This window comes from Lethenteron reissneri, chromosome 7, assembly GCF_015708825.2.
Source record: "Lethenteron reissneri isolate LAM-NWPU_2019-01 chromosome 7, ASM1570882v1, whole genome shotgun sequence".
NCBI lineage: Eukaryota > Metazoa > Chordata > Hyperoartia > Petromyzontiformes > Petromyzontidae > Lethenteron > Lethenteron reissneri.
The window spans coordinates 1,222,394-1,248,645 of NC_083785.1; the positions used below are offsets into that span (position 1 = coordinate 1,222,394).

The 26,252-nt window shown below is 48.9% G+C and overlaps 1 protein-coding gene across 1 annotated transcript in view; it reads left to right on the plus strand.

Moving 5' to 3' along the window:
* The window catches only part of LOC133358769 (receptor tyrosine-protein kinase erbB-4-like), a gene marked incomplete at its 3' end in the record, with an annotated part of 114,514 nt that extends 88,938 nt beyond the window's left edge, over nt 1-25,576 (plus strand). Inside the window, exons 15-27 of the mRNA XM_061577213.1 lie at nt 1,701-1,858; nt 3,935-3,985; nt 7,116-7,254; nt 8,770-8,892; nt 10,094-10,192; nt 14,829-15,014; nt 15,854-16,009; nt 16,803-16,878; nt 17,791-17,937; nt 20,495-20,592; nt 20,743-20,925; nt 23,201-23,251; nt 25,481-25,576. Of these exons, the coding sequence (XP_061433197.1) occupies nt 1,701-1,858; nt 3,935-3,985; nt 7,116-7,254; nt 8,770-8,892; nt 10,094-10,192; nt 14,829-15,014; nt 15,854-16,009; nt 16,803-16,878; nt 17,791-17,937; nt 20,495-20,592; nt 20,743-20,925; nt 23,201-23,251; nt 25,481-25,576 (1,563 nt within the window). The remainder of the gene's footprint in view (nt 1-1,700; nt 1,859-3,934; nt 3,986-7,115; nt 7,255-8,769; nt 8,893-10,093; nt 10,193-14,828; nt 15,015-15,853; nt 16,010-16,802; nt 16,879-17,790; nt 17,938-20,494; nt 20,593-20,742; nt 20,926-23,200; nt 23,252-25,480) is intronic.
* Between the last annotated feature and the right edge of the window lie 676 nt (nt 25,577-26,252).

Here is a 26,252-nt window from a genome sequence, read left to right on the forward strand (position 1 = left end):
GCGCGATGTGAAACTAAGGCGGCGGTAGACGTTTGCCTCAAAGTGAATGATGAGATCGCTCATTATGACACTGGGAGCAAATGGGTTCGACATCGCATTAGTCACTGCACCCTGCACCACCAAAACATATAACTCGTATAATGTAACAAGTCACACGATTTATTCATGAGCAGATCAAAAATCCTCAGTAAGGTGCAGTATCTCTTGCGGGTGGGGGGCAGGGTTGGACATCACAGCTGTAATCATTAGCTATGCTCGCACTTGCGTAACACGCAGAGGTGGACACGGTCGGGGCTGAGGGCGGTGTACGGCCATGTGGCTCAAGAGCGAGCGGCTCACCATCGGCAAGGTCCATTACGTGCGTATGCTTTAACGGCCGATATGATGATTCGTACTTTGTGTTTTGGGACAGGTAGTGTGGGGATAATGCCGATTAAAGCTGTGCACTCTCCATCACCTGACACAACCAAACAAATGAAGTTGTCAAAAGCGAGGGAGATTCGACAATTTTGCTTGTTTTTTCAACATACCAGTTCGCTGACAAACAACAAGCAGGTGACGACTATATTTGTTTGGCTGTGTCGCGTGGTGGAGGGCGCATATATCTCATGGACATTTACTCGCACGACTGAAACCAAACAGCGAATCAATCAGAAGGTTCAAATCGTCGTTGGGGGTTGACTCAGCCCATCATCCCTCCGGGATTGATTAAATGAGTCACCACTTCGTGGGAAGTCAACAGTGATGATCCGATGGATATACTCAGGCCCGCCATATGAATGGGGAATCTCTGCCACTGGCTCAGGGATGTGAATAGGAGATGAGCACAAATGCCTGAATGCTCATTTAAGCAGGACATCTCTTTGATGTGACTATTGTACATGATGTGTGGTGGTCACGTGACATGCATGCATGGCATGATGGAAGTCATGCCTTCCTGCTGTCTAACAGAACATATTTTTGCGTTGTTAAATTTAGACGTGAACATTAAACAAGAGAACAACATCTCAGTTACCAAGGTAGTGTTAAAGTAAGGTCACGTGTAATTGCAATCCAAGGGTGATATACAATTAAACGTGTTTGTACAACTTTTTGATGTTGGAGGAGCTCACTTTGATAAAATGTATGAATACAAATTCTAACACTTATTGTAAATGTTTGCGTACAGACACAACAGTGTTTGATTGAACGATATAGCCGCAGCGCAGGACATACAGTCAGTGACGAGAGGTTTATTCTGAGTGTTTTTGTACATCGGGTGTCCTGTTTTATCCAGATGGTGTTGGCTTTGAAGATACAAAAACACATAGAGCATGTTTGAACACCCGAGCGCTAGATCATTCCAGTGCTTGGCCTCTGATGTTCTTGTTTGTTCTCACACCACGCCCCTTCTCTCTTCTCTTGAACACGTCGCTGTATTTTTCCTACTTGCCTTGTTAATGCCCCTTCCAATGCACATCACCCTACCGTTTACGGCATCGCATGGATGAATCCCTCCCATAAAACTCTTTTACCCCTCCCCCCATTATTGTCTTGCCTCCGTGTCATCTCTCCACACACTAAACCCCCCCCCCCCCCGCTTTCCACCCTCGCCACCCCAAACTGCCCTCTCCTCGATTTACCCGAACCCCGATCCCGAATCCCGACCTCCTCCCAACCCCGCCGCCGCCACTTTCCCCCGCTCCGCCGAACCCTGGCAGGGCCCAGACAATTGCACGCGGTGCCGGCACTACAGGGAGGGCCCTCACTGCGTGGGATTCTGCCCGGAGGGAGTCCCAGGGGAGTCGGGCGAGCTCATCTACAAATACCCGGACGAGGACGGCGTCTGCCACCCGTGCCATTACAACTGCACGCAAGGGTGAGCAGCGGACGCGCGCTCGGACGGAGCCTCGGAGGTTCCTTTGCCATCCACGTGGGACACTCACGCTCACGGCTCCAAATGTAGAGAGAGATGCACGTTCCGTAGCCCAGTGCAGAATTACTTCATATCGCAGCGCTCTCATGCGCAGTCAACATTCAGGAAAGCAGGCTTTGTGAGAAATCGAGTTTTAGTCGGCTGATGAGGCGGATTCGCTTCGATCAGAACAATTGATCAGATTAAGAAGATAAAGTACCACACCGGCACAAGTAAACTGTCCTTTGCAGTATAACAAAAGGACAACTTCCAAACCAGATGGAACAACTTTGGATGTTATCAATGAACTGGGAACAGAAAGTTGATTAAAAATGACCAGGCGTAAAAAGTAAAGACCCATTAGCCTTCTGTCAAATTTACATCCGTGGAATAATGGCCAATCAATGAAGCCAGCAAGCTGTGTTTAGGGAATGTTTGCCACCATCGACCAAATATGTAGCGGAAGAGCAACATTTATATCAAATACAATTCCACGTAGCCTTTGTAGACTATGAAGAGGCATTTCACTCAAAGGAAAGTGATGTATTAGTTCAAGTCCTTGCAACCAAGGTGTAGATGAGGATGAAGACGCTGGATCTTTAGAGAGAGATGTAGGCTGAGATAAATACCCATTGATCGAAGGCCTTGGTTCTTGAAATAAAGGGCACAGGGTAGGGAGTAGCATGAGATGTATGACGAACTTCTTTCGCACCGTACGTAGCTAACCATGCTAATTGTAGGTGCGGGGGAAGGACAACGAATATGAGATGAGATTGGAGAGGTAGGCAGGGCCAGGTCCATGGAGGATTCTATTTGGAGCCAGTGGAATTTGATGAATCTCGAGGCAATGTGGTGACAGGTTCAGGTAACAAGTGCAGCCACAGCATTCTGGACCATTTAAGAGATTTTCTGCGAGGGATTGATTCGGGGAAGCCATTGCAGAGGGGCAACAGTGAAGGGAAGGAGTTCTCTGGCGTGGATAATTATTTTTGACTTTCATGAGACCTGTCTTCGCCAGGCAAAAGTGTTCAAGAAATATAATTAACCTGATTTTTTTAAATTTTTCATCTATGATCAGACGCTTACTACTCCAAAAAATGGTATTTTTCCACAAAAATATAAAATTGTTGACAACTTGATTAAACTTCTTATATTTAAATACGTACCCATCGGTAACCGTTCAACTGAAAGATTCCGTTATTTTTTTATTAGGAAGAACAGAAATGATTGAAATTCATACTATATGAGGGGAAGCTCCTATTTTTTTTCTTCGAATTATTCAGATTTAAACATCATAAAATGCGTATTTTTTGTTAAAAGCCGCTTGAATCCTAAATATCTCAAAAACAATTAAATATAGAATGTGTTCATGCTTTAATTGTATTTGCTGTTTAACACTCTATCAAACGAAAACACCGCAATGTTATATTTTGAACGGTTTCTGAATGACACGTATTACAAACATGTCTATTGGGCACTTAAAATGGAGATTTGGAGGCCTTAAAATGAAAAAACTCGGATTTTCAGAAATGTTCCTGTTGTTTGTGTCTTAAAAGCTACCTATGTACTAAAGTTCAGCTTTCTACCTTGTCAGGAAGCACCCTAGAGGTTTTTGAGACGCAGATTAAGGTCTTTATTTATATAGATATAAGCGGTGAACGTTAAAACGCCCAACAATAATTTGTAATGCCGCATTACAAATCATTGTTTTAAGAGCAGCGTCTGCTGTTCTTCAAACAGGGGGTTACAAAACTTACGCTTTGACGTTATTCATTCAGGACCGACTTGTATTCATATATTCAGTTTTTTGTTACCGAATTTGAAGAAAATGGCTCTTCTTGTTATTTCGGTTGCAGGCCCCTCTATAATCTTATATCCATAGAGAGACCAGCCCTTCCCACATTAACCAAATTGACTGATTAATTAAAACAATTATTTGAATAACGTGTGTTATTTACCGTAAAACTATCACCCAACTAACCTCTGCTGTGTGTGCTTTTCTATGACGTGTCTGCGTGTCACGGGCTTGTGCTCGAGCAGATGCGTTGGGCCCACTCAAGAAGATTGCAAGGGACCATCGTACCTGCACAGGTAACAGCAATTCACACAGCGTCTAAACATTCCGAAGGCATACGCTTTGGGTCTTTCGGTAAAGTCATGTAGATAGGAAAATAATACAAAATCACGACGTTTCGATCGCAACACAAGCAATCGTCCTCAGGCGAACTGCTGAAGCAGGACAAATATAGCGAGAAAACTACTATAGCAAGAGCGAATCGATCAGATGAGCCTTCTTGTCTCGAAGTCTGTTAAAAGATCTAATAGTTGTGTGGAAACCCTCCCCGTAGAGGCAGTTAAATCTTGACTTAAAGCTTTCGTGACTGCGGGAATTCATACTCTTTGGGTCCTAGCCACTGTGATGATGATGGGAGAGCGAGGCAAGTTCAAAATATACAGCAGCAGGCATCGTCAGGGTTGGGATCGAACCCACGATCTCCAGTGTACCAGGCGAGGTGGTCAACATCTCGACACGAAGTAGCAGCCAAAGGAGAGAGCGAGCACCTGGCAGGATGTCATCCACGGAGATGGAACGATGACATCAGCTGGTGTGCAGGTGCAAGATAGATTATTGGATTGAACACGAGTACCGCCTGTAGGCTTATTTGCTTTAAGAAAAAAGTATATATCTTGTCCCCCCCCCCGGCATCACCTAGATTCCTGCCCAGTAAAGGTGCACCCTACTGGGGTCAGATACTAGGCCGCGATGGGTAGGGGAACGAGGAGGTTGGGAATGTGGAGAGCGAGGGCTGGGGGGGTCGTCAAAACGAATATAACCAAAAGATTCATTTTAAAGGGTGTTGGGTTGGATGGCGTCAGTATATATGTGTCGTAACCCTCCACCACCCGACACAGCGGGTAAGGTTTGTCACGGAAACAGAACAAATGGGCGCGTTGTTTACGTGACAAACCTTGCCCGCTCTGTCGGGTGGTGGAGGGTTACAACACATTTATACTTAGGGGCCCTCCATAAATGACGTCACGCACCTATGGGGGGGGGGGGGGGTCAGACATTTATGACGATGTGTGACGATGAGGGGGGGGGTGAGAAATATGTGACGTCACATCAAAATGCGCAACTTTAAATAAATGTAGACAACACGTTCTACTTCATTAAATATACTTTTTATTAAATGTTTTCTCCTACAACATCAGAGTGCAACGCCACATTAAATACGCACTACAATGACAATAGTTTAAAGCGATTTGAAGCATGTTTTTGTTTGGGGGGGGCAGAGCTTTGTGACGTCATATTTAAGGGGGGGTCTGCCGTGTGACTAGGGGGGGGGGGTAAAAAATCGTCCAAAATCGTGTGATGTCATTTATGGACGGCCCCTTTCGCGATCTAACCCAAAAACCTTCCTTATGAATAACCAAAATCGCCGTTTATTTTCGAATTCGGTGAAACAACAAAACACATTTCATGAGCCGCGATGCAACGTGAACACGAGAGCCGGTGGTCCTCACTAATTAACGTCACGAAGCAGTCAGTCGTCCTCACAGAGTCGCCGTTCTCTTCTTCTCCTTTCCCCGCCCCACACACCGCGGCATCTCCGATGATCAGCACGGCTGGGCCTACTTCGGAGTGCGCGAAAGAACGTTCAACATCCATGCGGGCTCGGAAGCCGGCAGGTTTTTGCCTTTGCCCCCCCCCCCCACCTTGCGTGGCGAATGGGCCCCCTTGGTTTTCTGTAATGCAACTCCAGTCAAAGGGTGCCTCCTAGGGGCCAATGGCACCAACAGCAGCAGCAGCAGCAAGGGTGGTGGGGCCAGGCCCATTCCCCCTCCCTGGGGTTGATTGCAGCTTTGAAAACCCGAAGGGGGCAGATGATTGCGCGTCTGATAAGCCAATTGTGGACAAACCACTGCGCCGTGACACAGGCGTCTAACACAATTACCTGTTCAAGCGTGGCTGTAAATATCGGATTACCGGGCGGGTGGTTGCTAGATGGCAACACGATTTTACTGAGCCCAGGCTCGGTTAATCGGGGGGGGGGGGGGGGGGGTGATGCCACGAATGTCGAAATGAAGAGACTGAGAATGAAGAAAGAGTGAGTTTTCGCGACACGTTTCTGGGACAATTGGAGCCAGAACAATGGGCAACATGCGAACGTGTGTGAAGAACTTCCACCACTGAGGCAGGCAAGCCATGGTGTTGTAGGTGGGCACCTACTACAGGGGTGAGTGCAAAGATTATTCGGAGATGAAGAGATTAAGCCAGATAAAGATGAGGGAGAAACAGCAGTAGAACGTTGGGATCTCACCGTTATTGTTAATGCGTGAAACACGCAATGGACAATTTCCAGATATTGGCACTTGAAATGTATTGCTACAGAAGGATACTGCTGCATCTAAAACTGGACCCCAAAGAGTGACCAACGTAGAAGTAAAGAAAAGTTTGCGCATAGAAGACGACGACCTGATGGTGCAGGCAGTGGTGAGAAGGAAGCTGCCACCATTTGGACACATGTAGGATGGACAACAACAGGGAAATTAAAAGTGTGTTGTTCGGAAAAATGGAAGGAACATGAAAGAGAGGAAGACCTCACAAGAGAATGGCTGAACAATGAAATCATCAGAGATTGGTGCCAGAAAGATGTGGCACTACTTGAGCATATTGGCACAAGACAGAGGAAAGTGGAAACCAGTGACGAAAGGTGCAGTGGACACTTAGGGCTATCTTCCTGTGGATCGTGGTGATAATGATGATTTAGTGACGTCATTCACGCACTTGTTGTTTAAACGATCATATCAGCATTTATATAAAAAAAAACTCAACATGTTTGTCAAAAACACTGTGGCCTTCAAACAACATATGTTTTTATCTTTACGTGCTATGAAGGAGGGCCATTGCTCAAAATGTCACCTTTTATACACTTTTTCCTTTTATTGCCACAGTGGTTTTGACGAAATTGTTGAGTTTATTTTAATTGTGTTTGTGCACCACTCCTGACGAAGCAGCAGCAGCGACAGCATCTCCAAATAATGAATAGCACTCTGAAGAGGTTGGCATCGCCGATAATTTAGCCAGCAGTGTCGTGCTTGTATCCCGCACCCGGGGTGAGTCGTACGCAAATCGTTTACCAGAACCGTGCGTGAGTGACGACTACTCGCGTGGCTGCTGACTGGGGTCGCGCCCGTGTCGCCGTTGCTGTGCGTGCAGCAACAAGGTGCCGGTGATCGCGGCGGGTGTGGTGAGCGGCCTCTTCGCCGTCTTCCTGCTGCTGCTGGCGCTCTTCGTCTACAAGCGACACCAGAACGCGCTGCGCAAGCGCACGCTGCGCAAGTACGTCGAGAACGAGGTGAGGGGAGCAGTCTCATGTCGCGCTGGTCGTCCCCGCCGACTGATCGACTTTTTTTTATTCCACTCGTGCCACGTGATTTCATGTATCCGCAAAAAAAATAGCAGACGGTAGGAGTTGTTAAACCCACGGGTATTAGGAGTTATTTAGCGAACGCATCCTATTCTTCACAAACACCCTTTTACCGCGCTTCAAACATGTGCCGTGTCGGAGCAGGCAGAGTCGTATAAAGTGGGAAATGGGATGAATTGGCCACACGATATCTACTTATCTCGTGAAAAAATAATCGAAAAGAGGATGTAGATTATCGTGGATAAGCACGGATAATAGGAAATCTAGGGCCACAGATAATCGGAGTTTGGGGATCATACAGCCGCAGTGGATAAAAGGAATCACGGATAATTGAGCCGTGGATATAAGGAGTTCTATTATTTGTGGGTCATACCAATCGGTGCTTTTGTTTTTGTGGCCCTGTCCAGGGTAGGGCATTAATCCGTGGTGCCATGACACCCTGTTGAGATGCTGCCCTGTTCTCAGCAGCGGCTGCTGTTTGTGGAGTAAACACTGGCACGGCCCCCCTCTCTCTAGAGGAATTCTGTGTAACTGCGATCATGAATTGGGCAGAGCGAGTTTTTGCGCAAAGTTTACAGTGCCCAGCCCAAGGGGCACGAAGAGCGGTGATGCAGGCAGTGGGGTAGAATTTTGCAAAACAAATTTGCAGTTAAAATACAAATTGTGCAGTCTCCTGGTGAGTAACAGTAAAAGTGCATCTGGAATATGTTATTCCTGTTCAAGGAGTGACTGACATCACGAGGTCACAACTTGCCATTACTTCCTTTTTGCCAGATCCTGTAACTCTTGTCCCTATGCGCCCAGGTCTGCTATGGCAGTCCATCACCTCGCCAACTGGGGGTCTTCCCTACGACCACTGACCTCTGGTTCATTAGCTCTAAGTGTTATCTTATTACATTATATTCCAATATTACCGTGAGGTTGTTAGCATTCTCCCAGCACCTATTCTCACTGGCCAGAAATTACAATTTCAGAGAAACTGGATTCTCAACTTGTTTATGACTTCATTCGTGGGTCTTTTTTAAGACTTACATATTCAGGTATGACTGAGCAAATACTCTGTCATTAGGCCATAAAGGCTACGTATCATTCTCTTTAGGAATTATTATGGGATACTGACTCTGAAATTCCCTGGAACAGCGGTGTACTACACGTAGAGGCAACTGGCTTTAGTCCCTCCTTATATACTAATATGTGACAAGGCAGCTGAGGCTGGGTTACGGATACACTGCTCCCTTCAATAGGGACCATGTTCCAGCAGTAGCTCAGGTCCGGTTCACGAGAAGCTAATCGCACAACACGTATTCGTGTCCGAGGTTGCATTTCGTGTAAGTGAGCACACAGTTTCGCTGTCTGCCGTCTGTTCCACGATGTCTACCTTTTTTTGCTGTGAGCGTCAAATTAACGAGGCTGCCGCTGCTGCTCCTTTTGTTTCGGCCACAGTTGGTGCAGCCGCTGACGCCAAGTGGAGCGCAGCCGAACCAAGCGCAGTTGAGAATCCTCAAGGAAACGGAGCTCAAAAAGGGGAAGGTCCTCGGCTCTGGGGCCTTTGGAACTGTCTACAAAGTGAGTGCAGCCACAGCGGCAACATTCGCACGTCTCCTTTGTGCAGCTGGGAACATACCAGGCACTCTGCTGTCATTGGCTGCCCATTCATTCTCAGCTACATGATTCTGTATACTCTCTTTGGTTCTTTCAGTAAAGTCACGTAGGTGTAAAATAACATAAATCACGACGTTTCGGGCCCAACACAAGCGTCCATCACCAGGTGTTGAACTTATTTCGCACTGGGTTTGACCCGGCCAGTCTGGGAATTCTCATATGTGTTTGGGTGGCAGGCGGCAATTTGTACCATCTGGTGGTGTTGTGTTGAAATGCATTTGAGTAGACTGGACGGTTTTGATAGACCTAGGCTGATTGGGAAATATGTCTGAGCTTGGTCCTCAGTAAAACGGTAAAAACCCGACATCACCTGCCATATTTTTCTGACCCGAAGGAGATGATGGGCGGTGGGCTGTGGGACGGTGGCAACCACGACCGTTGTAAAATGTCCGTCAATCTACGTATGTGTAGCGGTTAGCGCGCTGCGCTACGAACCCGGGGACCTGAGTTTGATTCCCGCTCGCGGCCAATACCAGTGGCGATTATCTGACCCGGTCCTGGGTCTCCCCTAGGTCAACTTAGCCTCAAATGAGTGTTTGGTGCAGTGTGTAAACATCGCCACTAGGAAGACAAAGGCAGCCAGATATGGTGCTGCCACTGACGCCCTCATGGGTCGTGCCAGACTTCATAGGTGCTCGCTAACAGCACGAATATTAGAGCTGATCCTGGCCTCCCCTAGCTCGACTCAGCCTTAAATTAGTACCTGGTGCGGATGCGTAAATGTCATGGTTGGAGAAACAACCATGAGGGATAATTATCACGAAACTAAAATGTGGCGCTTGGAATGCGTGCTTGTGTATCGTACTGGCGAGCCTGCCATGCCATGGTAACCCCGTGTCTTAGTGTGTTGAACGTTTTTGGCACCGTACCTAGCTAAGGAAGGAGAGCAAACTAAATACGAAGAGCAGTTCTAACGAAATGAGTTTTTACCTAGATTTAAAAGTGCATAGCTCAACTTGGCCTCCTAATATCGGAAGGGAGAGCGTTCCAGACGGCCGCAGAAACGCATTCGACAAAAGCGCGCGATGTGATCACCGTCTTTGATTCGATGGCCAGTCAAAAAGCCGCCGCTGCGAGGGTGACCAGAACTTTGCTTCCGCTGCAGGGAATCTGGGTCCCCGAGGGGGAGTCAGTGAAGATCGCTGTGGCCGTGAAGGTGCTGAGGGACTCGGCCTCCTCGAAAGCCAACAAGGACATTCTGGATGTACGTATTTAACGCAATCAAGTACACACGCGTTTATACATTTTCAACGAGCACCAAACGTTTTAAGTACTATTGAAGATGGGGTTATCCCCATTAACATGGTTGTTTTGAGTAATGGGGGAAAAAAACGTCACTCTTGATATTTGACTGTGGGTTGAATTGGGGTTTATTGTCGGCGTGATTGTGTACGGTGTTGCACTAATGTTCATTTGAACGGCGTTTCGCTAAGATTTGAACTCGGATCCACGCATATGTAACCCAGTGGGTGGCAGGGCAGGTCAGTGCTAACACTCGTGTCACACAGCAAGAAGGGGCTGGGTTTGATTCCCGACTGGGGCGGCTTTCTGTGTGGGTTTTGCATGTTTTCTCGCCATTCTGCATGGGTTTCCTCTGTGATCTCCTTTGCCCTCCTATAGTAACTGGCATTGGACAAACATTCCAATGCTGAATATTTACCAGCAATTTACTCAATTGGGATTACACGTCAACATTATCCTCAACTACAAACCATTTGCAGGACCCTCCTGAAAGAAAACAGTCTTGAGACTCAATGAGGCTTTCCTGGGTAATAAACCAGCATAGCAGTGCTCGCACACTGGGCCCCAACGTCTCATCCAGTGGCAGTGGAGCAAAGAGGACACCGCTCGTGGTTGTGTTCATGAGTCTGAGAGCCCAACTCGGGGTTTACGAGTTTGTCATCCCTCCAGAATCCATCAAACGATTCCTAAACTATGTTTTTGTGGTTGTCCTACGTATAGGCTGGCCCTTGGCACGGGAATGTGGAATTTATACCAATGGCTAAGGGCTGCTGATGGAGATGAGCATGGCGGCACTCTGCTCACACACAGCGGTCACCGCATCCCGAGCCGCGCGGTGTGGAATACCGGGTGTGGGGAGCAATTGGGCATGTGCTGAATCACACGCACACAGATCAAAGACTTTCTGCTTTGTCACAAGCGGCTGAGTGGTGCTGTGGTTAAAAACCATGACTTGTAAGTTCAAAACCTGGTGAATGAGTGGTGATAACTTAGCCCATGGCTCATTTGAGAATGGGGACTGATTGTGCAGGTGTTTGTGTTTGCTCATCACACGTTTCAGATCCCTGAATCGGCTATAACTTCACAGGGGCCACACGTTTTCACCCCAAAGCCACTCCACCCCAAAGCGATGGATGGCAGGGAGACAACAGGGAACAATTTAAACCAGATTGGCCAAGGATTTTTGTGTTGGCATGTCCAACAGAAATATGCTGTCCAGTTCATATGCCATACTTAATGCACCTTTCATCTTCAGTGTGCTGCTCAAATGGAATGTAGTAAAAAATATATTTGCTCTATATTTGGGCAAAATGCATTTTTTACTCCAAAGACAAATGCATAAGGCATGACTTGTTATGTAATTATCACGTCCATCAACGTTGCCTACCTAATAGTCCAGACACCAACAATGTGTCAAAATGTGCGGACCTTAACACATTCAATCGGACTGAAATGAATGTTTTGCAATTGCTGTGGTCAGGTTCTGGTCAAGGCTTCAAATGTGGAAAAGTTACATTGCCTGCATTGCAGAGCTATTGGCTTCTGCTTTTTCATTTTCAATATCCTGGGTGAAGCTAACCCATAGGGAATGGTGCTCTCAACTAAAATAAGTTTCCATGACCGAATGTGGGACGTTGCAGCTCCCGATGCCCTTTGCTGTCCTCATTTCAACGTGGACAGTGCACATATTGAACATGTTTCAAGCGGTTGCCTGGCGGCGGCTAAGCGCGCCTGTAATCCAGCGGTGTGGGGATGGCGAGGGTGGGTGGATCACACGCATGTTGTGAACCCCCTTCACGTGGGTGTCGAGGAGGAGCCATATCCTTTCTTCCCATGGGATAGAGTGTTGCCCCCTTGCACACAGGGGGTTTCTCCAGGTGCTCTGGTGTCCCAAAAAAACAAAGATCCCCCCGAATAGCCTGAACAGACTATTGGGGCAAGTGCTGTTAGCGAGTACCTATGGCACAGCACATGAGGGGGTGGGTGGCCAACACCACGCCAGGCCGCCTTTGTCTCCCTAGTGGGGACGTTAACACACCACACCAGATACTCATTTGAGGCTGAGTCGACCGAGGTGAGGCCCAGGACCGGTTCAGATAATGGTCACCGGTGTTGGCCGTGAGCAGGAATCAAATTCGGGTCGCCGGCTTCGTGGCGCATTGCGCTAACCGCTACACTACTGCTCTCACAAATAGACCCTTAATATACGTAGGAATGCAGAGCTTGGTGGGGGTGTCTGTGGTTCCTCCTCGTGCCTCGCAGTCGTTCTCTCTCTTCGAGAGCGAGCGAACACCGTGCCGCACGTTGCAAGTTGGAATTATTATTTGTGATAGTTGCCCGTCTGGGCTGCTGCCCTGCGCTTTTCCAGCATGGCACGCAGGGTCCCCAGCGTCCCTTAAGTGCCGCAGTTCGACTGGGTGCGATGCGCATTGCGTGCTGGAGTCGGACGCGGCTGGCGGGTGCCGCGTGCCGACGCGAGCCCTGCTAAGTGGGCAGCCCTGCAGGGACCGGCGCCAGCATCGACGCTAATGGAATCAACTCGTGCAAAGAGCAAATGTAGACCGCCACCCCAGCCAACAATGTATCGTATTGTTTTAAAAGTTTAATCCCGTTAATGTTTTACTTCCACCGTTGAGGTTGGCAAGACGACTCTGGAACGTGTTTCTTTAAAATTGACTCAATAGTTATTCTTTATACCTGGCCAAGCCTGCACTCCGTTAACAAGCCAAGCCAGCGCACCGTGTGTTCAACAATCACGCTCCGCGTCATGGGAGCCCAAGCGCAGTACCATACTCATAATAACGATCCCAGGCCAAGAAATGTAATCATTATAATAATTATAATGTCTAAGCATTTTTCAATCCACTGCAAGATGAAGGGCAGCCCATGCTGGGGTTGGCGAAGGGGAGGTTCAGTTATATTTCAGTTATATCCCACTCTGGCCACTGGCTTCATTGCACAGGGTACTTACAATTGCGCCACCACCACTACCCTCAAAATGTTGATGATGTTTACGAATCAACATTTTTTTTTCAGTAAGCTTGCACCCGATTAACGTCATATTACTTAACTCTAAACACGATTCGCATTTCATTCGCCCTCAACTTGCCGTTGTCTTTAGCAAGATGCATGTGGAATGAACTGCGCTCGGAGGTCGGCTCGCGTGGCTGCGCCTCGCGCGGGGCGCGATCTGCTCGTCCACAAACGCTGGGGACGTTTTGAGTGGTGTGTGGCGTCGGGAGATTCGCTTCAGCAAAAAAAAGGTTAAAAAGAAAGGTGACCTATTTCCAGCACGGGTTTAATGCACCGAAGAAGAGAGCGTGTGGTGGTGGTGCTGCTGCTGCTGCTGCTCGTCCTTATTGCCAGGTGCAGCATGCAAACTTGATTTGTGTCGTGGCACTCGCTCACGACAGATAGTTGCATCTTATTTATTTCATCAGGAAGGGTCCAATAAGCCGCCTGACTCTAATTCACAGGCGTCCTGCGAGGGTCACGCATTTGTAATTTTATTCATGGTGGAACCGCGGTGCCGTTACTCCAAGGGAATAGAAAGAGGTCTCTACAGCGGAAATGCGTGGTGTGACCCCCCAGGGATAACATGTGGGGGTCATGTGCACTATGTGGCCCGTGGTAACTGAGCCCAATCACCCAATCGTGGCGTCGCCCATGTTCAGCACCGACTGCCGTTACCGCCGGTCGACATCTGCAGCTGCACCGCCCTTCATAAACTCACCGGCAGGTGCCGACACGGTTCGGCCGTTCGCTTGATTCATCCAAGCAAAATGGAAATAAATTGTTCCGTCACTTTACGTTCCAGAAAAAATCCAGTCCGGACTAATAAATAATAATAATGACGAGCACGGAGCCAAAACCAGATGGTTGTTTCTGTGTTGTGGTCAACGGTTAAAGCAGAGACATTGCATCATAGCAGGGGGGGACTTCTAGGAGGAGGGATGCCAAGGATGCGTTAGAGTGGTGCAGCCCCCTCTCTAAACAACATGTCGCAATCGAGGAGTCGGCATTCCACCCTGCGCTCCCCCTGACGAGTACCATCCACGGGGAAAAACGTGTTCCTCCCGTTGTGCCCCCGTCACTTGAATCAATGAAGTTTAAAAGTAAGAAACGCAACATCATGCCGAAGGCATCTCGGGGCACTGTGGAAAATCCGGGGTTTCTTCGGGTCTCGCTCCACACAGCGGTTGAGCCGGAGGTCGCGGCTCTCGAGGTCGTTGTCTGGTCAAGCGTTTACACGACCATGACGTTCCGAAACGACGACGTTCCGAAATGACGACGTTCCGAAACTGACGACTAGGTTCCAAAACGACAACTACTGTAGCTTCCGCGATGGCGACATTCCAAAATGACATAATTACGAAACGACGACGATATACCAAAACAACGTTCCACAACAACGACGACATTCTGCGATGACGACGTTCCCCGACGACGTTCCACAACAACGACGACGACGACGTTCCACGCGCACGCTCGACCGCACGCTTCCGCCCGCGTTTTCGGCGGCCGAGGCGCCTCGAGCGCCATCGTCATCGGGGGCCCTCGACGACGGCCGCGCAATAAGCTCGGTGTGCGCGTGGCAGGAAGCGTACCTGATGGCGAGCGTGGACCACCCCCACCTGGTGCGGCTGCTGGGCATCTGCATGAGCTCGACGACGCAGCTCGTGACGCAGCTCATGCCGCACGGCTGCCTGCTGGAGTACGTGCGCGAGCACCGTGGCCGCGTCGGTTCGCAGCTCATCCTCAACTGGTGCGTGCAGATCGCCAAGGTGAGTGGCCACGCTGGGAAACGCGACCGTGAAGGGAGGGAGGGAGGGAGGAGTCGACGCGCCGAACCGCGGAGCGCGTTGCGAACCGCCGCCACCTTGCGCAAATTCAGCGGAGGCCGCAGCGGTGGCGGCACTTTGTTCAGCCTCACCTGAAGCCGTTGTGTGGCTTTCGTGCTCGGCCAATGTACGCTGTAGTTGCTATTCGTTGTGTTACGCTTCAAAATCCAAGGCCCTTGCCGATGGGTCTTATAATGCTTGCCGAGCTACTGGCACAAAAGGGCTCGAAATTCCAAGCGGACAGCCATAAACAGCGGTTTACACACCTGTGCTTGATCGCGCGTGGCAGCGAATGCACTTTGAAGGTGTGTGTGCGCGAGAGTGATTGCACGCAAAAAGGGGAGTCGATCATGAGCTCGAGCGGAGGATCATGGTTGGGTCAAACATGGAACCCATCGTGTTCAGCTTCACGTGTGTGTGAGTAGTGTGAAGATTGCCTCTCCAGTCGTTCCCAGTAGTTCATCTCCACTGCTTGTTACAGTGACTATGTCAGCCGCAAATCTGACATGGTTAACGACCTCTGCATTTATGTTCGTGCTTGTGTTTTCATCTCGTCCGTCTCGTGATGTCGCTGCGAACGCCGCCCCGAATAACTTTGGCGAGCGCGAATCTCTTTCAAAGCACACGGCCCATTATTAGCGCGATCGCGGTCATCGACGACGCAATCATCGGCACGACCGCGGCGTGAATCGCTTCTCTCAGTAACGCCGCGAGCTCGCTACATCCTCACGGTTTGTGGGTACCCCCCCCCCCCCGCCACCTGCCGCCACTGTGCCCCCCAGGGTCTCATGTACCTGGAGGAGAGGCGGCTGGTGCATCGCGACCTGGCCGCGCGCAATGTGCTCGTCAAGGCCCCCAACCACGTGAAGATCACCGACTTTGGGCTGGCACGCCTCCTCGATGTCAATGAGCAGGAGTACCAGGCCGAGGGGGGCAAGGTGCGTGCCCCCCACACGTCGCCGTCATCGCCGTCGCTCCCCGCAGAGCAGCACCGCGCACTGCCTCCCCCCCCCCCCCCCCCACCGCTAATGTGCAGTGCCGCAGTGCGACAATCGGCAGCGGGGAATTTCTTCTCGAAGAAGATCCTGCACGGTGTCAAGAGCTGAATAAACGATGTGTTTAGAACCGTGATTATGTAACTATGTGCAACCATTGTTGATCTCCTGATGCTTTTTTTAACCTATAAAGTTCTTACAATTGTGATCCTAGAAATTTGTTTTAATTAATTAATTTACCGAATGCTTTTACATGTGACTGTCATACAGTTAGAGCACCAGATATGCAAGAAAAATCAATAAATATGCTTCTCAATGTTATATTGTGAGTGGACATCAGCCCACGTCGCCACAGAGCCATGTGACAGCCTCCTTCTCCAGCACGTGCACTTAATGTGCTGAAAGGATATTATAATTATAATGACTTATTTACCCAGGAAGACATGCCGGGTCTAAGGACTCTTTTTTCATTTTGGCCCAGAATTGTTTTTCTTTTATATTAAGATGTTTTCAGTCACTTAATGAGCGTTTCTGCATGTGGGAAGAAACTGGAGCACCCGGTGAAAACCCACACGTGCGAGGGGGCAATGCTCTATCCCTTACAGAGGAGACAGACCATGTTTGTTTCTGCTTGCTGCACCGCCTTCTGGCGAGCCATGGAATGGCACCTCCTCGACTCCCATTGTGCACCCGTGAATATAAAAAGTTAAATCGTGCTTTGTGTTGCTCTTTCCAGATGCCAATAAAGTGGATGGCTCTCGAATCTATACAGTACAGAAAATTTACCCACCAGAGCGACGTGTGGAGCTATGGTACGTACCCGTAAGCCCCCTTGACGTAATAATTTACTGCCCATTGCTGGATGAAGGCCTCCCCACACTATGTTGACCATGAGAGTTGTTTTGGCCAAACTTTTACCATGCAGCTCAGCACGGGTTGGCAAAGTGGACGCCCAGAACCGGGAATCGAACTCGGGTCGCCTGGATATATCGTGCTGCGTGTGCTTCAGTGCTACCCCGCCTGGACATATAAATAGCGCGAGTGAAACTCATACCAATGAGATAATGTCATCTCAATTACTCAACAACGCTTTTTTATTTTACCACGTAAAGCCCACTGATTTTAAACCCTTATGTCGTAACCATTCTTCATAGTGGACGTCAATGTTCCCTGACGTCATTCGCAAGAGTAGGCCCTTGTGAGCCGACGTCAGGGTCCAATTGTTCCCAAATCGAAAATGACCGATAAATTACTGAATTGGGATTACACACACAGCAGCAATCATCGCCCCCCGACTGGCAGACTAATGCCCCAGGCCACCCTTGCATATAAGACGACTATCCCGGTCTCTTGAGTTCTCAGCTGGTTAAAAAAAAATGTACTTGAAACGTTTTTCCCGCTGGTGGTCACGTGACTATGGTGACCCTCGGTATTCAAAAGCAATAATTGGCATTAACCCGGCGAGATATGAAGAGAGAAGGATAGCTGGTGTTTTTGCTGAATTTGAAGAAAAAGCGAATATTCGGTGCACCTCCAGCATTAACGAATCCCTGCTTAAGAACTGTGTTTCCATCATTGCTCGTAACTAGTTGTTGATAGATATTTTTTGTTGTTGTAATATGATCGGTTGGTCCTCCGTGCCCATCCTATTCTACGGTGGGCACTGCATCAGAATCGAGTTGACGATGACGACGACAACAACGGCGGTGGTTCTCGTGTCACAGGCGTGACCGTGTGGGAGCTCATGACGTTCGGAGGCAAGCCGTACGATGGGATCTCTGCGCGGGACATCCCCGGGCTCCTGGAGAAGGGGGAGCGGCTCCCCCAGCCCCCGGTGTGCACCATCGACGTCTACATGATCATGGTGAAATGTACGTCGCAGCCCGCGGCCCGCTCCGCCGCCCCCCTTCCCCCTCCACGACGAGCAGCAGGGTACGGCGCAATGGAAGCCAACGTCTCCGCGCTGGCGATCGCCGTCATCGGAAACTGACTCGTGACGTCGACCCGTCGGTAACGCGCGACGCGGCCCAGGCTCATGGGCCCCCAGACCACGGATGTGCCGTAAGGTCAGCATGTCACCTGCAGCCCACCCTGAGTGAGGCTGACCGCGGCGCTCCGTGTTCACGAGCGCTGGCACGATGAGCCTGGCTGTTCTAGGACTGACCCACGAACGGCAACAACGAGGACCTGAGTTCCCATCCTCCATGGGCCGCTTGGCTTCATGAACCCAGCTGCTCACATATCCTTCCCCCTCTTTACCCCTCATAAGATTAATAATTACTTTAATTTGGTATCTGCACCATTCTTATAGCACAAGTCTATCGCAGAGGCACTGTGTTTCACAGATGAGCACGTCAGCCAGTTGGGGACGATGTTGCTACATTGAAAACGAATGTTTTTAGAACTGCTGTTGTGTCTAGTTTGTTATCGTTCACCCACACCTCCAATAAGCACGGTTGGCTACGTACGGTGCGAAAGAAGTTGAACATACAAACAGTATATATACTCTCCACCTCACGTGATTCATTCCTCAAGATTGGCTCTGGTACCCCAAAGGACGGAGCTGGTGATGCGGATTGCACGCAAGAGAGGACACAGTGCTCATGGTTATAATGGTGGCCATATGAAATAATATCAAGCGCATGTGCACAGAGCCATGGACAAATGGCTGTCAGAAAAGAAGAGATAAAGGCTGGCAGATGGTCACGTTTTAATTGTGGCATTGAGTTAGGCATGGACGCCACGGTGGCGAGATGTTAACTACCTCGCCTGGTATGCAGGAGGTCGTGGGTATGCTCCCGACCCTGTCGCCTGCTGTATATTTGGAGTTCGTGTGTCTCTCTCCCCGTGGTCGTGTGGATTTTCTCTGGGTTCTCCAGTTTTTCCCTTAACATTTGGAAGGGATAATAAATACCAAATGCATTTATTTAACTTTTACAATCCTGATCCTCCGCGTCAGATAGCTTCTTGGTTGAGGGCGTGATCGCAATGCTGTCTGCTGGATATATCACTGCAACATGCGCACTTGCTGAGTATCCGTATGCTTTATTTTATGCTGATCGGTCAATCATCGATGTTTGTTATACATTTGTGTCATGCATTTGTTTGACATTCTTCAGCCCTTTGGAGTGCAAATATATGCATTTTATATTCATATGCATTGATTGGCTGGTGGTGCAAGGTATGAACCAGTTTAATGTTGTTCACAACATGTTCATGTGAATGGATGGCAGGGTGACATCGTGGTAACACGTGTGCCTCACTCAAAGAATGTCCTGGGTTTGATTCCAAACTCTGCGTGGAGTTGCAATGTTCTCCCCCTGTTCTGCAGAGTGTGAGTGAATGTGAATGGGCGTGGTGCTGGCCTTCATAGGTGCTCACTGACAGCACTTTCCCCAAGAGCCTATTAAGGCTATACGGGGGGATCTTTTTTTTTTGTGAGTGCATTTTGTATGCCCCCCCTCTTCTGCATGGGTTATATCAGGGTTTTCTGGTGTCCTGTCATAGCTAACATTAAAACGACAAAATGTATCTGGTATTGGCCAAAACATCCCAATGCTGAAATTGCTCATTTGGGATTACACCCAGCAGCAAGATGTTGGTAGGGAGGCGATGGCCTCCCTACCACGGAAACTTGACAGGACCTGGCGAGACTCTTCTGGGTAAAGGAGCATGACTAATATTTATAGAAAAAATGTTGCCCGTATCAGAAATGATGAAAAACAAGAAGAAGCGTGACTCTCTCTGGCAAGAAAACTGAAGTTGTTATACGCAGCCACTTTTGGAGGCTTGCCCCTCTTTTCTCTCCGCCTTGTGTTGCGATCGTAACGTCGTGGGCTTTTTGCTTTTACATTTTTTTTCTATCTCCGTGACTTTACCGAAAGAACCAAGAATATTAGGATTTTCAACACCAAATAAATACATTTTGCAAGGCATCAAGTCTGCATTAAACACACATTCTCTGATAATATAGGCATTGGCTTGCACCAGAGACATCAGCCTTCTGTATGTCGTTGTCTCACCAATGTGAGACGAGAAAACGCCACGAGGCGAGTAGTAAACAAGACGATGCCACACGTATCGGAACGCTTCGAGCTCGGGTCGAGCAGTTATATCAACGGGATCTTTTTGCCAGTCTTGGTGTGCTCTGAGACTGTTTTTGCTGATGTTTGTCTGCCTTGCCCAAGCTTGGAAATTGATGTACTTATGCAATTCTTACTTATATACTTAATGTATTAGTAATTACAATTTTATTTTAGTGATTAGCTTACCTTTTCTATACATTGCACTGTTATTGTTTTTTAATTTTTTTATTGTAACTTTCTAACCTGCCCCTATTGGACATTTGTGAAAAATAGCTTCATAGCTCATCGGATTTCACCAGGATAAATACAAATTCAGAAATCTGGTCACGGTTTCTCCATTCAGGTTGGATGATCGATGCTGAGTCCCGGCCCCGGTTTAGCGAGCTGGCTACCGACTTTTCCAAGATGGCTCGTGATCCTTCCAGATACCTGGTCATTCAGGTGATTACACACATACACACATACACACACATACACACACACACACATACACACACAACACACATCTTGTGGTAAATCAGACTGTTGCTTCAAGCATTAATGTTCACATTCCTTAAAATGCCGTTATCGCTGCCACTGCTGCTGCTATAGGGAGATGAGCCTATGGCTTTGCCAAGCCCCACGGACAGCAAATTCTACAAGAGCTTCCTGCAAGATAGCAACGATGAGCTGGGAGTCGTCTCCATGCAGGAGGAGACCTTCCTGAACTCCTCCACGCGCCCGTTCCACCTCATGCCTCCGCCTTCGGGCCGACGGCATGGCACCGCCACACTGGTGAGTAGAATGGCTCCCAGCTTCACCTACGCTGATGGGGCCGGGGAAAGCTCTGATGTGGCAACGCCGGCTCTTCTCCGTTGACAAATGAATCACAGTCGTGATTGGTGGCTTTGTTTTTTACCGAGCATCTAATGCGGTAAATGCCTCGTTTCTATTAGTGTTGCAATATGCATTGAGGGGTATTGACGTTGTTGTTCATGTGCTCACACGCCACCTATCTCCCTTTGTATAACAGCCTAGAGCTGTTATATGATAAATAATATCGTATATTTCTTCCTGCCTCAGCAGTCCGCCTGCTGTACTTTTTTCACCTGAAGACGATTGCTTGTGTTGCGATCGAAACGTCGTGATTTTTAATTACTTTATTATTTTTCTATCTACGTGACTTTACCGAAAGACCCAAACAGTATGAATTCCTGCAGTCACGATAGCTTTAAGTCATGCATAGAGCTGGCTAAATTGGACCATCCATGTAACGAATCAATTAATACTCAAAACTCAGGTAAATCTTACAGCTCTGTTTAATGCAAGACCTACAGCCCCAAAGTGACTTTGCGACTGTAGGGAGCTAACAACAGCCACTTAAATCATCAGAAAATCACGTTCAAATAACACACAAAAAACTAAACACGTTAATCAATTTATAACACTGCGGTCTTAAAATGAAAAATAGGCGATATTTCGGGAAATGGCCCTTCTGCAGAGAGGCCAGAGAGGAAGGTCATCGAGCCCCACTCTGGCCGATATACGAGGGCCATTGGCTGAAATGTTTTCATATGATCTAAAATTAACGTTCAAACTGTAGATATAGAATTTGAACTGGGAAGAGGCTGTCACAGCAGCCTGGTTATGAAATAATGACACGCAAATCGCGGGGTCTTGTTCACGAGATAGTGCAAGCTGTCTTTTTTCTGCCTTGTGGTGTAAATACAAGAGTGTTTGAATAAATACAGCAGCAGAAACATTTCCCTGCCCACCCTAATGGTTTCCGCCCACCCGTAAACACTCGTGAATTTTCCAATAACAATTTCGTATCTCATCCTGCCTAATGGCCATCCAAGCATTGATAACACGACATTTCCTCTCCCTTAACCCATTTAGAACCACCGTGCTCTACTTCCCCACCTTCCGCTCTCCTCCACCTTCTCCTCCCCCCTCCATATCTTCCCCACGCTCAGTCTAACTTCGATCGCTTCAGTCCGAATTCTTGGCGTCACCTTTGAATCTTAATTTTCCTTCACTTCCGACATCGCCAACACCGCTCGCACATTGCCGCTTCCATCTTTTAAATATCAGGAAAATTCACCATCACCGCTGCCAAACGTCTTGTGCACTCCGTAGACTTCACTCCTCTGGATTATTGCAACTCGCTCCTGGTCAGTCTCCCTGCTACACCCTTGCCCCTCTACAATAAATACAAAATTCGGCTGCATGCACAGTCCTTAACCTCCCATTCCACCACTCATTGCTCCCCACTCCTTCAACAACTTCACTGGCTTCCTATCTGTCACCGCTGCCTCTTTATATCGCTCACCTTCGTTTTCAAAGCTTTTGCATGGACTGCCCCCTCTCTTACCTATTCTTCTCTCATTTCCTTATATGTCCCATCACATCCGCTGCGGTTACAAGCTGCTTATCTTCTGGCTGTCCCTCCTCCACCCTGTGCCCAATCCCGCTTTCACTCCTTATCTCAGCTTGCCCCCTTACACTGGAACAAACTCCCTCTCCACATCCGACTCTCACCCCCACCCCTTGCTTTCCTCTCTTCGCAATGCCCTCAGCTCCTGTCTCTTTTCTCTTCTCGCCTCTTCCCGTCCTCTCCCGCCACCCCTACCAGCACCACCTAACACCCCTAACGCCCCACCGCCGCAGCCTCCACCTCGCTCCCTCCACTCTTTGTCACTACCCAATCCCCATCCCATATCTTGCCATTTTGTACCGTAGTCGGTAGGCATTGTAAAGCGCCTTGGTGAAGGGTGCTTTATAAATCCAAACAGAATAGCATATATAAAGGACCGGCAGAGCTTGGCGGGCGGGGGGGGGGGGGATTTGGTACCTGCTTACCGCGTCCCCTCCTTTCCCACGTTTCTTCTCCTGGCGAGTCGGGGTATGGCTCTTTGACTCCCACAGGAAGAGAGTTTCACACCGTTGGTGTGATCCTCTAATGTTGTGCTGGATTCCGAGCCACGTGCGTAACCACCGCCGCCCGGCTATCACAGAACGTCTCGCGTTCATCCAAGGTGATGTTTTACAAACGGCTTGTTGTTTGCAGGGCAGCAAAGATGGGACTTCACCTCCGCCACCCTACACGCCAATGTCTGGGGTATGCGCTTTCACCGAACCCTTTTCCAAGTCCTCAAAACGCATCATTTTCCACTTTCGAGCGCGGCGCAGATTATTATCTGTGTCGCGTACCGCATGCAAATATTTGCGAAAGAATGGGGTTGTGATCGACAACACATGGACATTTTTCATAGAATCCGGAACACATTGTGCCCTTGATGCAAACCACATTGTGTTTTTTTATTGAAACCTTTTAAACGAAATTGCGAAGCCGGACAATCGATGTTTTATTGGCTCGCGTCCTCTAGCAGGAGCCAAGAGATGCGACAGTGGAGATAATTGCACCGTTAAGGTATCACATCGTTATGTCAGAACACGGTTGAATGTATCGCGATTAAATTACAGCCTGTTCTCTTACAACGCGGTAGTGGTTGCGTTCCTGAAGAGCACCGTGTTATGGAAAAATCGCGTTAGAATAAATAATAGATAATGTGGGCTAAAGCACAGTCCGCGATAACACGTGAGATGCGTACGCAGGCTGAACAAAGACTGAGGCACGTGGGTAGCATCTAGAAGCATCCAGCAGTATCCCAATGCCACGTGCGATGCTTCGCCGAGGCAGCCGTACGACCGCTGATTCCTACTCGAGCGAAGTTCACTCAATCGCGTTATATCCAATTTGCATCCGCATTGTAAAAAATGTGTTCCCTCATACATTCATCGCGTTATATCCAATTCACGTGATGAAAACAACACGTGGCGTTATCGGAGAACGGACTGTATTCAGGTTTAACACGTAGGCTTTCGCGACCAATATTATTCATAATAAAGCTTTTTGGTTAGATCGCGTTATTTATAAATGTGTCGTAACCCTCCACCACACGACAAGGCCAGTACGACGTTTCGCTGATAATTGCATCCAGCATCATCGGGCAATTCGCCAGAATTCTGGTGGGCTAAAGTAGTGAACTATTTGTCTTTTGTCAACGTGACACTTTTTTTTGCTGATTGGCCATGTCGGTGGTGGAGGGTTACACACATTTATAAATAACGCGATCTATCCCAAAAACGTTATTATGTATTCAGGTTACACTCAGTTTAACACGTAGGCGTTTGCGACCAATATTATCCATTATTATCCAGGTTAAACTCTGCAGGATGGGGATATTCTGAGTTCGGCAGTAGGAACCATGGAGCATGCAGGTCTTGGAGTGGAAGAGTGCAGGTGTGCATTATTAATGCTCACATTAGTTCAGTGGAAACTTCTCAGAGGAAATGCAAGCATTGGCTGGTACACAACCTGTGGTGTTTTACAACACGAGAAAATGCCCGCGTTCGAACGACTAACATCAGCCTTTCCCCCGCGCGGCATTGCCCACGATGCACCGGCAGCGTTAGCGTCTGGCACCGCCAGCAGGTGGAGATTGTTTTGCCAGACACGCGCACAAATACACGCGTGGAGACTCATATTGAAACCACCAAGTTGAACTCGGGGTATGGTGGAATGCGGGGCATGCTGGGAAGGCTCACAGAAATTATTAAATAATGTGAAAAATAGTTTGGCTGTAAGATGTTCATGCACCAATGGAGCGGTACGCAATGGGATGCGACATTCCGCTGTCAATCAACGTGCATCCAGCCCCACCACGTGGTCTGCTTATCGTTACTCTTATCAATTCATTTTGTGGTTAATATTCATTTCTTATATTTTTTTATACATTTTATTAATTTAAGTGTTATTTTATTTACTGGAAAATGAATGTGAAAGAACGAGGGTGCAAGATCGTCACTATAAGGACGGATCGGAAACGTGGGAGATGGACAAATAACTTTGCATAAACAGCTGAAAACTATTGGAAAGAAGCACAGAAATGCATGCTGGGAATGACATTGAAAGATGGAAAGAGGAACAAGTGGGTCAGAGAATATGTGCACGTTAACATCACATTGACTGTAAGAAAAGTATGGGGCGCCATGGTGGCGAGATGTTAACTACCTCGCCTGGTATGGGGGAGGTTGTAGGTCCGATCCCGACCTTCACGCCTGTATATTTGGAGCTTACATGTGCTCCCCGCGGTCGCATGGATTTTTCTCTGGGTCCTCTGGTTTTTCCCTCCGCTATGCTGAGCACGTGGATTTCCACATGCTGAGTATAGTTTAGCCACGTCGCTCCGCAGAGTGTTTTTGGGGCGTTTTGACTTTTTGCGAAACAACCTGGAGGGGGGGGGGGGTTCTGACGAAGCGACCGTGACGTGGTGCAATCCCACAGAGCGTTGACTTCGAGCCGGATTGCGGGACGCCTGCGGCGTGCGACCGGAGCATCAGGCGCAGTCTGTCGCGCCGCTCGGAGACGTTGACGGACGCCGGGCCCCGCGGCGGCGGCGGCGGCCACGGGGGGCGCGGGACGCGCCGACCCCGCGGCGCTCGGCAAGTGGCCGGCTTCCCGCGGCCTCCTGGAGCGTGGCCGCCGGGACGGCGCGGAAGACGCGGAGGGCGGCAGCCTGCGCTACAGCCGGGACCCGACGGATGCCTTCGCTGAGGTGGAGTCCCCCGACTGCGATGGCTACGTGTCGCCCTTGCCGTGCGGCCAGACGCCCCGCGAGACAGGTCTGCACCCGCTGCACTCGGTCCTGCACCCCTTCACGTGTGTCCACCGGCTCTATGCGTCAACCAACTGAAGCCCTCCCCTTACATCACCTGACTCTTGTGCGGCCACCCCTGTCATCTGTGTGAGAGGGGGAGGGATGCTGTTTGTTGTCCTTCACCCACACCTCCGATTAGTGCGGTTGACTACATGCGGTGCGAAAGAAGTTCAACATACTATCTCTCTATCTAGATCTTCTCAAGCCTCCCGTACATCACGTGACTTCTATGTGACCACCCCCACCCTGGATCCCTCCCCTCTCATCTATATATCTCTCTATCGATCTAAATCTGCTCACGCCTCCCCGTACACCACATTACTTCTGTGTGGCCACCCCCACTCTGAATCCCTCCACTGCTCCCCGCCACCCCCTGTGAGGAGAGACGCTGCTCAATGC